The following is a 13,021-nucleotide window of genomic DNA, read 5'->3' on the forward strand; positions in this document are numbered from 1 at the left end:
TATTATATTTTGTTTAGATTCTAAACCCTCTCACATATTAATATACACGGCTTTAGTTTCGACGTGCCAAGCGTTATGGAAATGTCCCTGATCTCTTTAGTGTATAGTTATTGGTTAAACAAATGTTCACATGAGATCTAATGGTTTATGAAAATATTGTTCTATTCGAATAAGAATTAAATAATTAATGAATGTTTCAATAAATAGTTATTGGATAATAGAAATATTTGTATATATTAGGTTAATACAGCACAACTGAACAGAAAATTGCAATATAAAAACATAAGGATATATTTTAAAATGACCGAGAGCTCTCCTACGCTTATCACTTCCATTCGAAGTACTAGAATGTCATTTGCAAGAATAGTCCAGTCATTACGTTTAGGTTTTTGTCACTTTTCTTCATTGTAAAATCTAGATCCTCTAAATTGTTTATGGTCATTGAGATATCGATCGAAAAATTAAAAAAATGCTGAAAGCAATGCATCAACAGCGACATGTGTTGAAAAATTGGTCCGAAGGTTCTAATTTCTGCCGAATAGCGATTCATTGTTACCTTATACGGCGCGGCGGTGATAAGCAAGTGATTCCGTCACATTGCAAATGAAGACACCTCTCCCTACTACCAATGATACCAATGTCTCAAAAATCCTGTGAGACAAGTGGGAGACTGCTTGTGACTACAGTAAAGCAAGAATTGCTCCGTTATTTGCTTGAATTATAATGGACATTACATTGAACTATTATTATTTTTAGCTACACAAATAAATTGATTGTTCAATAAATTATATTTATTAAATTTGTGTAATTATGTGTCTGGTCTATTTATTTGTCATCTGCTTTGACCTGTGCATATAACGGTGCGAGTGGCTAAATCGAAACGGCGCATGGAAGACCAAAACGACATTGTAGGTCTTAGAAATACCAAATTTCAGAACATACGTTTTGACATTTTCGAAGAAAATCTTAAGCCTAGAACCATAAGCAAAAAACTGAATATAACCACTTCTTCAAGATGTATGTGATAACGGGACTAGGCCACGAGCAGAGGAAAAACTTTAGCAATCGAGATCTTCATTTTAATTGTTGCCACATTTATTAGGTTGTAATTATTTCAAGGTTTCATTTAGTGTTCAGATTGAAATACTGTGTACTATGAACATATGATATTTAATTTTGCTAGGTCTCTCTTCTCCTTGTCACCAAAGTATGGGGGTCTCTATAACAAATATCGTAAAAATTGTTTCTTTAGTTAGATTCTTTTTTCTGAGAGAAAATTGATTATATGTGCAAATCATATTATAAATGAACAATAAATTTCATACTTTTATTAGTCATTTACTCGCATTAGTTGGTGATGATTGATTAAAAACATAATTATATTCACTATGAAATAGTCATCATTTCTCTTCACAGTAGCTCTCGTATAGATGTGGAATATTCTTTAATAATTTATCTATATTGAAGGTCTTTTAAAATTACATTATCAAGACATAAAATCATGGAAGTATATTATACTGGAAGTAAAATATGTGAATAATAGCATTATTACAATGAAAATCGAAGTGCTTTATATTAAACTTTATTACCATTCGATAATTGCAGGAAACGATTACAAAAATCCTTGACCCATTGGTTGTTGAGCTCACGTCCTCCATTAAAATACTTCCAATTCTATTTTCTTAATACTCATACCCACCGATTAGTATTACCAAACGTTATTTTGTAGATACAAGAATCATATACACAGGGTGTCCCGAGATAGAAATTTGATTACAAGTATTTATAACAAATGAAAAAACATTTCTTATTACCTACAAATTTATTCATTACATAAACACGGCGAGCTTGAATATTTTACTCAGGGAACTAAAGGAAAAAAATATCTCATCCACATCATATTATAACAATTATAATACTTAGAGAGAAAAGTTACATCCAAATAATGAGTCAAGAAAAATTAAAATAATTTAATATTTTAGTGGAATAAAACGCGACGTGGTTTACTTTCTGGTAATCAGCAAAAGACTGACACGACTTTTTATTAACATAACATGTCATACTTCACACTTTTTAACTGATACCAACTAATAAAATGAAAACATTATTGATTAATACCAACATTTTGTTTGATATCCAAACATAAACATATACTAACAAGAAAGGCGGATTCCACAAGGATCTATACTAAGTCAAAATTTAATATTCAAATTGACGTTGATTGAAATATTGATTAATTGAAATATAGTTTGATTTTATTCTTATTTTGATATTCATGGTGAAGGTGATCTATTGATCAATAAAAATATGCGAATTGTCAGTGTCAATATTATATTTTGATAAAGACTTAAAGTCGAAACGTCAATTTTATCTATCTTTCAAAAATTATTAAAAAATTAATTTTGAAACAGAACAGACCTGGAATCAAGAAGATTTGGAAACATAATTATATATATACATACATACATACACACACACACACACGCACACACACGCACACACACGCACACACACGCACACACGCACACACACACACACCTCCAGCAGAGGAGAAACTGCTAGCAGGCGCGTCTCCCCGAGCGGATGGGAGGATGCCCTATGTCCTTGGATGAAGCTTATTTTCCATAGCTGACGAGGGCAGAAGGTAGGAGCCAAATAAAATACGCTCCCGTGGACAAAAAGGGTCGGTCATCACCATCGGACCGAGGAGGGCCAGAAATACATCTGACCAGCGGGTCACATACACAAGCGGATACGGGTGACGCTGTTCGAAAGAGATGTGCGATATGATCCCTATAGCGCGGTGAATGTGGTAACTCCCGGCATCTAAGTGCCGCACCCATGGAAGCAAGAGGAAGCCGATGAAGGAAGCAGGTGCATGGTCGAAGCGGTTGAATTTTCCCGCTTCAGGGCCAGAAACTCTCACAGCAATGGGGGTAGCTGTAGGAGGGATCTCCCCCCACTTCCGGAGGCATCGCGTTCGGAGACGACCTTTTGCTTTGGAGTCATATCATAGTTTATGGAGAACCTTAATCAACAATCATAAAAGAATGGAGGAAATGGGCCTCATGCTCAGCAAGACTACTCAGTGTGAAGAAGAAGAGAACAGATGCGCTAGAACATTTGGAAAAGCTAGTCAATGGACTGCAAGATTTCCTTCAAAATAAGCTAAATGTAGGCCTCCTCTAGTTTAAACTAGAGGAGGCCTATATCCAGCAGTGGATGGAAGATGGCTGATAGATGATGATGCTAAATGTCCACAAGGAAATCAAAACGACGTTAATGAACCTCTGCAGTGCCCTGAGAAGGTTCAAAAATCAGGATCAACAATGGCAGAAAATGCAACAGCGGCATGGCCACGTCACCCTAAAACCAAGCGAGTCACTGCAGACGGCGACGCCAAAACAAGCGGAACTACCACCTGTTGAAGCGATGGACACCGGAGCAGTAGCTGACATTGAGTCAGTTGCTGGTGACCTCAATAAAAATGTCCCCAAGAAGAATAACAAAAGGGTACGGAGTTCACCTGATCCTGTGGACACGCAAGTGACGAATAAGCTGGACGCGAAACAAAGTCCGTCGGCGAAACTAGCGTCGCTCGACGCTGACAAGAATCAGACCAAAACGGCTTGGAAGCTTGTTCAGTCAAAGAAAGACTTGAAGAAGCAGAAGAAAGAACAGCTACGGAAGGAGAAGCCAACGAAGAAGCCCCGGCCGGAGCCTAAGCGCAGTAAACCGCGTCAGCGGATCAAGCCAGATGCACTAATCATCCGCCCATCTGAGCCGGTGAAGTACGCAGAGATTTTGCGTCGAATAAAGAAGGACGTCCTCGAAGAGCAGGTCCGTACCACCGTGGATAAGATCCACAAAACCAGGGCCGGAAATATGCTGATAACGCTCTCTAGGAAAAGTACCGACAAAGGCCAAGCCTTGCAGAAAACTATCGTGGATATCCTACAGGAAGACACCAAAGTAATCTGTAAAGGCCCACAAGAAGATGTCGAATTTCGAGATCTTGACGATACCACAACCAGGGAGGATATCCAAGCCGCCCTGCAGATGGCAATTGGAGAGTCTTGCGAGATACCACTGGACTCAATTAGGATCCGAAAAGCCTACAGAGGTACTCAGATTGCTGTTGTGACTCTACCAGCAGCTGCAGCGAAGTAGATCCTGGAAGGAAGCGATAAAATCCGGATCGGCTGGATAAACAGCAGAATTAGAGCAACGAAGAGACCGATCCAATGCTTCAAGTGCTGGCACTTTGGGCATCATGGATCTCAATGCAAAAGCAAAGTAGATCGTTCTAAGCTTTGCATCAGGTGCGGACAAGAAGGGCACAAGATCGCCGGGTGTAAAAATCCAGCCAAATGTGCATTATGCGCCGAGAACCAAGGCGCAGAGAATGCTGCTCACAATGCCGGCAGTCACAAATGCCCGGTATTCCAAGAGGCGCTTCAGAGGATGACAAGCAAAAGAGCATGAAGATACTGCAGCTCAATCTCAATCATTGTGAGGCTGCGCATGACCTGCTCATGCAGACGGTGCGCGAATTAGAGCTTGACTTGGTACTGATAGCGGAGCCATATAAACATCTAAGCACCCAACCCTGGGAATCGGACAGCTGGTCATGTGGCAAGCTCCCTTTCCAGAACGCAGTCGACAACAACAATGCCGGCTTTGTAGCAGCATCAGTAGAGGGCATCCGCTTCTATAGCTGCTATGCACCACCTAGCCTCTCTATTGGTGACTTCACTGATTTCCTGGATCGACTAATCGAAGATGCGAAGCAATACCATCCAGTAGCGATAGACGGATACTTCAACTCCTGGGCAGTCGACTGGGGTAGCAAACATACCAACGCACGAGGGAAGGCACTGCTGGAGGCTTTTATTACACTAGATGTAGTCCTGCTCAACAGCGGTGACACGCCGACCTACACCAAGGGCGACGCAAGCTCGATTGTAGATCTCACTTTTGTCAGTAGTAGCCTTGCTAAAGGTAACGACAAATGGGAAGTATTGGATATCTACACCGCCAGCGACCATCATGCGATATTCTGGGAAATATCAAGCAACCAGAACTTCAGGAGGCATATCAAGCTATCTAACAACGTTGGTTGGAAAGTAAAGTCTTTTGACCCAGAATTATTGCTAATAGCTCTCGACAGTGATCCGATCAACTTTGGATGTGTGGAAGAACAGACTAAGGACCTGATGAGGAGAGTAACACATGCTTGTGATGCAAGTATGCCTCGTAAACGTGGCATGATATTAAGATCTTCAGTGCATTGGTGGAACGACCACATCAGCAGCCTTCGTAAAGAGTGTCACAGGAAGAGAAGAATCTCTCAGCGCGGAGTACAAAAAAGCGCGTCATGAGCTGAATAAAGCTATCAAAGAGAGCAAAAGAAGATGCTGGAAAGAACTTATATACGAGGTAGGCCTTATAAGGTGGTCATGACCCACTTGAAAAAGCAACAAATGCTATCACCTACGTGTCCTCATCTCCTTCAAAAAATCGTAACTGCGCTGTTCCCACAGCAAAGAAATTTCGATTACCAGTTGGCTCCAAGTGAACTGGACGACATACCATCTGTCACTGAAGAGGAGCTGATGGAGGCCTGTAACCGTGTAGGAAATAATAAAGCGCCGAGATTGGACGGAATCCCTAATATTGCCTTGAAAACCATCTTAAAGGTAGCACCGACATTGTTCCTAGACGTGTACAACATCTGCCTCAAAGAAGGGACCTTTTCAAAGAAGTGGAAACAGCAACGACTAGTACTGCTTCCGAAAGGAAAAAAGCCGCCGGATGAACCGTCATCTTACCGTCCACTCTGCATGTTAGATACAGCAGATAAGATTTTAGAGCGTATAATTCATCAACGAATAGAAGAAGTAGTCGATCAACTCCTAGCAGACAACCAGTATGGATTTCGGAAAGGACGATCAACACTGGACGCGATTAATCTGGTTGTTAATATCGATAAGGAAGCGATCGCAGGAACCAGATGGAAAGGCGGCATAAAGAAGTATTGCCTGGTGGCGACATTAGACATCAAAAACGCCTTCAATTCCGCCAACTGGAACTGCATCATGCAAGCTCTACGAGAGAAAAGCGTTCCAGAATATCTGTGTAGGATAGTAGCCAGCTACTTTACCGATAGAGTTCTCAAATATGACTCGAAGAATGGTCCTAAGGAGTACGATATTACAGGAGGTGTACCTCGGGGCTCTGTTCTAGGCCCACTTCTGTGGAATGTCATGTACGACGGACTGTTAAGACTGAAACTACCAAGTAACGTCAAACTGATAGATGTCAAACAGATGATGTAGCGGTCGTCCAATCTCCAACTGGCGAAGCACAAGACTGAGGCAGTGCTTATTAACAGCAGAAAAGCAGTAGAGACCATCAAGCTGAAAGTCGGTACACAAGAAATCACATCACAACCGTATATCCGATATCTGGGAGTGATGCTTGATGCCCGACTCAACTTCAAGCAACAGGTAGAACACGTCAGTGTCAAAGCATCGGTAGTAAGAGCTAGTCTCGCAAGACTGATGCCTAACGTCGGCGGCCCAAAGCAGAGCAGAAGACTACTATTATCATCAGTTGTCACATCGGTGCTCACTTATGGAATATCCATTTGGGCAGATGCGCTGGAGCTGCAAGAGTAATGGAGAAAGGCTGGACCAGTATATCGTCTAAATGCTGTAAGAGTAGCCAGCGCCTTCCGCACAATATCGGAGGAAGCAGTCTGTGTCATTTCCGGAACTTTGCCACTCAGAGTTCTAGCTAAGGAAAGAAGGAACCTTTACCAACGAAAGAGGTCAACTACGCTAAGTGCCGAGGAACTCAGAGCTGAAGAACGGCAGAACAGCATCACACGATGGCAATCGCAGTGGGATGCCGCAACAAAAGGAAGATGGACATACCGGCTCATACCAAAGATCGACGTTTGGCTGAATCGGAGTTATGGCAAGGTCAACTATTATCTGACGCAGATGTTGTCAGGACATGGATGCTTTCGGACATATCTTCACCGCTTCAGGCATGATGATTCACCGGAGTGCCCGTCCTGCCCAGGAATCAATGAAGACGCAGAGCACGTTTTCTTTGACTGCCCACGATTCTATCCACAACGAGATGAGCTGGAGAGAATCCAGCCAGAGACAATAGTAGAAGAAATGCTGTCATCAGAAGCTGCCTGGAACGCTATCAATTCGTATGTCACGGAAGTCCTTACGGAACTGCGTTCCATTGAAAGAAGAAGAGCGAATGACGTCCACTAGAAGAAAGAAGATATAAAATCTTAGCTACCAGAAGGAAGAGCAGCAGCTAATTCTATGCCTGGAATCCGTAAAAAGGATTCCCCCCTCTTATAAATAAAAAAAACACACACACACACATGTCTGGCGGCAGAATTTTATGAGGAAGGTATTCAAAAACTAGTGCCACGTTATGACAAGTGCCTCAATATTCACGGAAATTATGTAGAAAAGTAGATTAAGGTACAGGCTTTCATGTAGAAACAAAATTATTGCGATATCTTTGCACTTTTATTTTACTTACAATCATTAATTAACATTTCCGGATTTAAAACTCAAAGAATTCAAAACTCAATATTCAAATTGACGTTGATAGAAATATTGATTAATTGAAATATTGATTCTGGTTACTATTGGAATTTTTGATTGGTTAGATTATGAATGACGTTGAATTTTTATAGGTTAGATAAAGATAAGTTTTAGTGAATGATGTTTAATATTAATTGGTAAATTTATGGATAACATTAAATTTGCCATTAATAGTTGCCAATGGCTAGAATATTCAACTACATTCATAACGACCTAACCTATTGAAATTTAATGTTATAATTAATAAATTTACCAATCAATATTAAACATCATTCACTAAAACTTATCATTATCTAACGTATACAAAATTCCCTGCCCTTATTTCCTTGCTAACATGGGTATGGTAAAATCAATTTTTTACCCCTCTTCTGGCAGTTTAGCATAAATCAGCTGTTTTCTCAAAATTCCTAATTAATAAACAGAGCTAAATTATTAAATCATTGTGTCATATTTGACAAAAAGTATTTTAATTATTTTTCACTGTATTTGTAGGTTTACCTACTCTCAGTGGTTTATAAATTATTGGTTGATGTGTATCATTCTCATATCTGGTATTATTGGATAAATTTCTTCTAGTGAATTATTTAGAAGATATATTTTGTAATGCGCCAAATATTTTATATTTAGCACTACCTGAATAGTGAAAGTCATAAATATGCTGATAGGATTCAAAAAAGCATTATAGATCTGAAACTGATCCAAAAACATCGTCTATCTAGCAATCAAAATTGTGAGCAAATTATTCTATGCTGAGAGGTAGATTGAAAATTCATTCAACTATCTCCTTAGAAATATAAAGCTACAGACCCCGAAAAATTCAGTAAATTTATTAAAGAATTACCAGATGATACATATCTAGTGATAAACATATTCGTACATCAAGCCGCTACTCAATCAATTTATTTATATTATGAATATAGAGATTACAAAGTAGCTTTTATAGTAAAGATACCTTTCATAAAAACAAATATTCCTAGATCATTTTGTATATCAGTTGAACTTTGCAATATTTACAAAATGTATATAAATCATAACTTATCTCCATTATAGTTGAATAATCAAAGCAGCAAATGTACTATCAAAGATTAGGTCTAAACAGAATAGTTTCTATTGTGAAAGTAAATATAGCTGCCTATAACAACAGCTTTCATACTAAATTAACAAACATTTTATTATCTGTAATAGCAATGGTAAATCTTGTGGTGAACCCAAAAGTCCTATAAGTCCTATGTTTTTCATTTAAAATTAAACGACAAAGTTATTTCTAGCATGAATTTCAACAATATATTGTAACTATTAATGATTATAAGTGAATAAACATAAATTTATTGTATACTTATACCGTTACTATTAATAAAATAAAATATCACTCGCAAGTTATGGCACTTATTTCCAAGAACCCCATATAGAAGAAGCTGACGACACTATAAAATTTCGCTTATCATAACATACACATTATATATAAATAAAAGAGACATGTTAATTAGCAGTCAGTCAGTTGTCATATAAGAAAATGTAAATTTTATTGTCGGGAATATTTTAAGTGTAAAGTAATAAATAAAGTTTTTTTTAAAAATTGATTTTCCACCTTCGGTGATTTATTTGGCGCAGTCAGTAGGATTTTTCGGGTCGAACATATCGTATGTGCGATTTCGTTTTAACGATTTACCGAAATAAATCGAACACTTAGCTACATTTGCTGAATTATTGTAGAGGATATTTGTGCAGTGAGTTACCATATCTTTGGTCTCTTCCATCCACTGAGGATGTGTTCAAGCCGCTACCAACTATTCAACGAGATCTGGAACCCATATTGTCCAAAATCTGCGAGAATCCTGTCGTGAGTTCTCATAGTTAATAAGGCATATTTAAAATCATCCTTTATGTTCTGTAAGTACAATTTATGAATTCTGAAGTAACTATTAACGAACTAACTCGAGCATTGAATAATTTATTATTAGAAACCACTACTGACTCTAACCAGGGCCGTAGTCAGAACCAAAATTTTAGCAGGGCTATTAGATTTTTTACCAGGGCCCATATTTTCACATTGAAATATACTGATATTTTAATTTTAAGGGACGATTTACGGACGAAACATACACCGCCATTAAATATGTTTTTTCCCTAAGAAATAAAACCAAATTGAGTGTTAAACATGTTCTATTAAATAAGAATAAATTTATATATTTATAAAGTTATATATATTATATATTATATATATTTTACATGTGAACAAATATGCTTTGATAAAAAACAAAAATAACAGAACACTTTTAAAACTCATAACATTTAACACTTATTGTTAGAATATCTACATAGAAAATCATAAAAACAACACAAATACAAATAAAATAAATTTTCAGACAGATAATTAAAATGATTAAAACTAAAAAAGTTGCAATTTTCTTTGTTTACGATTGTTAAATTTTATTAAAAATGACTCCATGTCGAGGGACTCTGTTCTTCGACTTTCAAAAGCCAAGTAAATTAAATCGGCCATACGAGGCTGACTCATAGAATATCTCTGTGGTCTGTTAATTGCAGTTAATGTTGAAAACGAAGATTCATTTACTGCAGTACTACACCCAAGGGTATATACTGTCGCAAACAGGGCGTATGTATTTTTAAATACTTCCCTTTGTTTATATAATTCAGCAAAAATATCTGACTTTGGTTTATTGCGCATGTAATCCTTGACTACTGCCAACTCCTCCAGAGTTGGTAGTGAAATCCCTAAAAAAATGTATAACACTATAACTTAAGAATTGCTACAAAACAAAATGACACTTACCCAACTTTTCCAGATATTTGATTTTCTCCAGATCAAAAAGCTCAATGCTACTTATTGCAGTAATTAGTTCATCATTGTCAGAGAACCTCTCGTTTAATAGGGATAATACAAGATCCAAGGACTCAAAAAATTCGGCTTCAGTGCCACTTTTACTGGCATTTGGTTTATTAGACATTTCAGACGGCAGTTTTTCCATTACCAGATATTCCTTCATAGTTACGCTTAACTTTGGTACTCTCTTTTCAGTTGGTATTGCTTCCGTATCCTTTAAAAGTTGTGAAGCTTCATTGGCTAAACTTTGATAAGTCTCATTTGTTCTTAGATCTCGAATTTTATTTTTTACTGACTTAATAATTTCATTGGCTTCCTTTAGACTAATTGTACGAGCTTGTAAAGCTGAATCGGCAGGTTCTAAGAGCCCAAGGAACTTCTTCATAAAAACAAGGGTGAATCTAAAATCGTATTCCAACATAACTGATTTAATCCCAACAGATTTGACTGATAAATACACAGACCAACAGATAAATGACCGATCATTTTTAAATTCATCCAATGATCTTAATATTTCAGTGTAGTTTGAAAATATAACTTTAACAATTGCTATATGCCCAGACCAGCGCTGCTCCAATAGTCTACCAATAGAATTTCCCCGATAAATAGCAGCCACTTTTCCATGTCCAAAAAATTCATGTAACATAACAGCTTGGTCAAAGAAGTGTTTAATTGAATCTATTTCTGAAATAGTTCGCACAACTACAAGATGGAGACGATGGTTAAAGCAATGTACGTATGGAATAAAACGTCCTAATGATTTTTGGATTAAAGCAGCTACTCCCCCCTTATGGCCGTTCATAACACTAGCACCGTCATAACATTGGCTATGAAGGTGTTTTGTATCTATTCCATTATCATGAAGAATATTAAGTGTCTTATTTGTGAAAGTTTTGGCATCTAACTTTTCTGTAGTGTAAATACCTAGTAAAGATTCAAACACTTTACCATTTTTGACATATCTTACTCCAATTGATACATTTTCTCTGTTGTTTTTATCTCTTGTGCCATCTTCAAGTAATGTAAACCATGCAGTTTTTAGATCACCAACAACTTGTTCACGCACCATTTCAGCTAAAATAGCTATTATCTCATTTTGAATATCAGGAGATGTATACTTAGCATTTTGAGGAATATGTGGAAGACATTCGGCCAATTTTTCGTCCTTTTTAATTGTATATTTAAATAAATTTAAGAATAATCCCCGGTCTTGTTCATGCTCAATGTCATAATTGCCCCGAAGAGCTAGTTCATTTACTGTTAAAAACTGAATTATCTCAGCAATCGACTTAACATAATATCTGTATTTTTGCAAAATATCACTATTGATAAGCGTAGACACAGCAGTGCCAGTTAAGTCTCTGATTTTTTTCTCGTTCCACATTTGCATAGCTTTAATGTGAACTGCCGTTTTTTCATGCGCTGGAAATCCATTTTTAAGATCTGTTGCATTTTTCCAGTTACTAAATCCGGAATAGGTATACACCGTGTGTCCTTTGCTTCCATTTGGTTGGAACTGACGACATGCATAACAAAATGCAGCATTTAGCTCTTGGGAATATTCTAGCCACAAAAATCTCTTATACCAGTTAACTTGAAAAGACCGGTTATTTTCTTGTTTGGGATAATTAGCTAGTATTATTTGTTTTATATCCTCACCTTTTGGTGCCAGATCTGGAGCTGAACTGCTGGATAAACTGGATAAATTGGTTGACCTATCAGCATTTTTCTGACTTTTGGAATTACTGCCCGATGTATCAGGTACAGAGTCAATAGCACGTTTTTTATTAAAAAATTGTCTTATGTCCATTTTTATTCAACTAACTCACGACACTCTCTCAGAAAGTCAAAAACAATACTAAAAATACTCACTAAAGCAGCCGCAAAAAATTTCCCTTGATAAAGAAATAAATATGACAGCTAGCAGGTTCGCTACAGACTAATTTTCCAATCCAATGTGTAAATCTTTACGCCGCCGCGTCCGCCGCGTCTTAACCTACGCGGCACGCGGTGGTATGGTGGTCGGCATGGCACAGGACAGGACTCTACCCGTATAAAAAAAATATATACATATAGAAAATAAAACTTGTGAAGTCAAATGACTTGCCGAAATTTTTGACGCGTGCTTATAGTATTTTTTTTACCAGGGCTCAAATTTTTTTTACCAGGGCTCTGCCCTGGCCAGCCCCCCTCTAGCTACGGCCCTGACTCTTACCCGACAAATTCAAGTAGTACAGTAAATAATCAAATAGATATGGCGGTACAATCTTTCAAATGGGAATATTCAAATTGTATTCCTGATTTTGACGGAAATCCAAATGACTTGAATAGATTTATTTCTGTTAGCGAATCACTCATAAGCAATTTCATTGATAGAACTAATCCTAATAATTTCCTAAATGTTTATTTGTTGAATTCGATAATAGCAAAAATAAAGGGTAAAGCTAAGACAGTAATTAATATTAATTAAACATGTAATACTTGGAACGAATTGAAAGATGTCTTGATGAGAAATTTCTCGGATCAGCGAGATGAA

The 13,021-nt window shown here is 37.4% G+C and overlaps 1 protein-coding gene across 1 annotated transcript; it reads right to left on the reverse strand.

Moving 5' to 3' along the window:
* Positions 1-8,718: 8,718 nt before the first annotated feature.
* On the reverse strand, positions 8,719-12,295 carry LOC130896557 (uncharacterized). Its single transcript, XM_057804736.1, has 3 exons — positions 10,435-12,295; positions 10,243-10,376; positions 8,719-8,772 (listed from the first exon to the last, which is right to left on the reverse strand). Exons 1-3 carry the CDS (start codon positions 12,293-12,295, stop codon positions 8,719-8,721), a joined length of 2,049 nt encoding a protein of 682 aa, XP_057660719.1.
* Positions 12,296-13,021: the final 726 nt, after the last annotated feature.

Source organism: Diorhabda carinulata, chromosome 7 (genome assembly GCF_026250575.1).
Source record: "Diorhabda carinulata isolate Delta chromosome 7, icDioCari1.1, whole genome shotgun sequence".
NCBI classification, from domain to species: Eukaryota; Metazoa; Arthropoda; class Insecta; order Coleoptera; family Chrysomelidae; genus Diorhabda; species Diorhabda carinulata.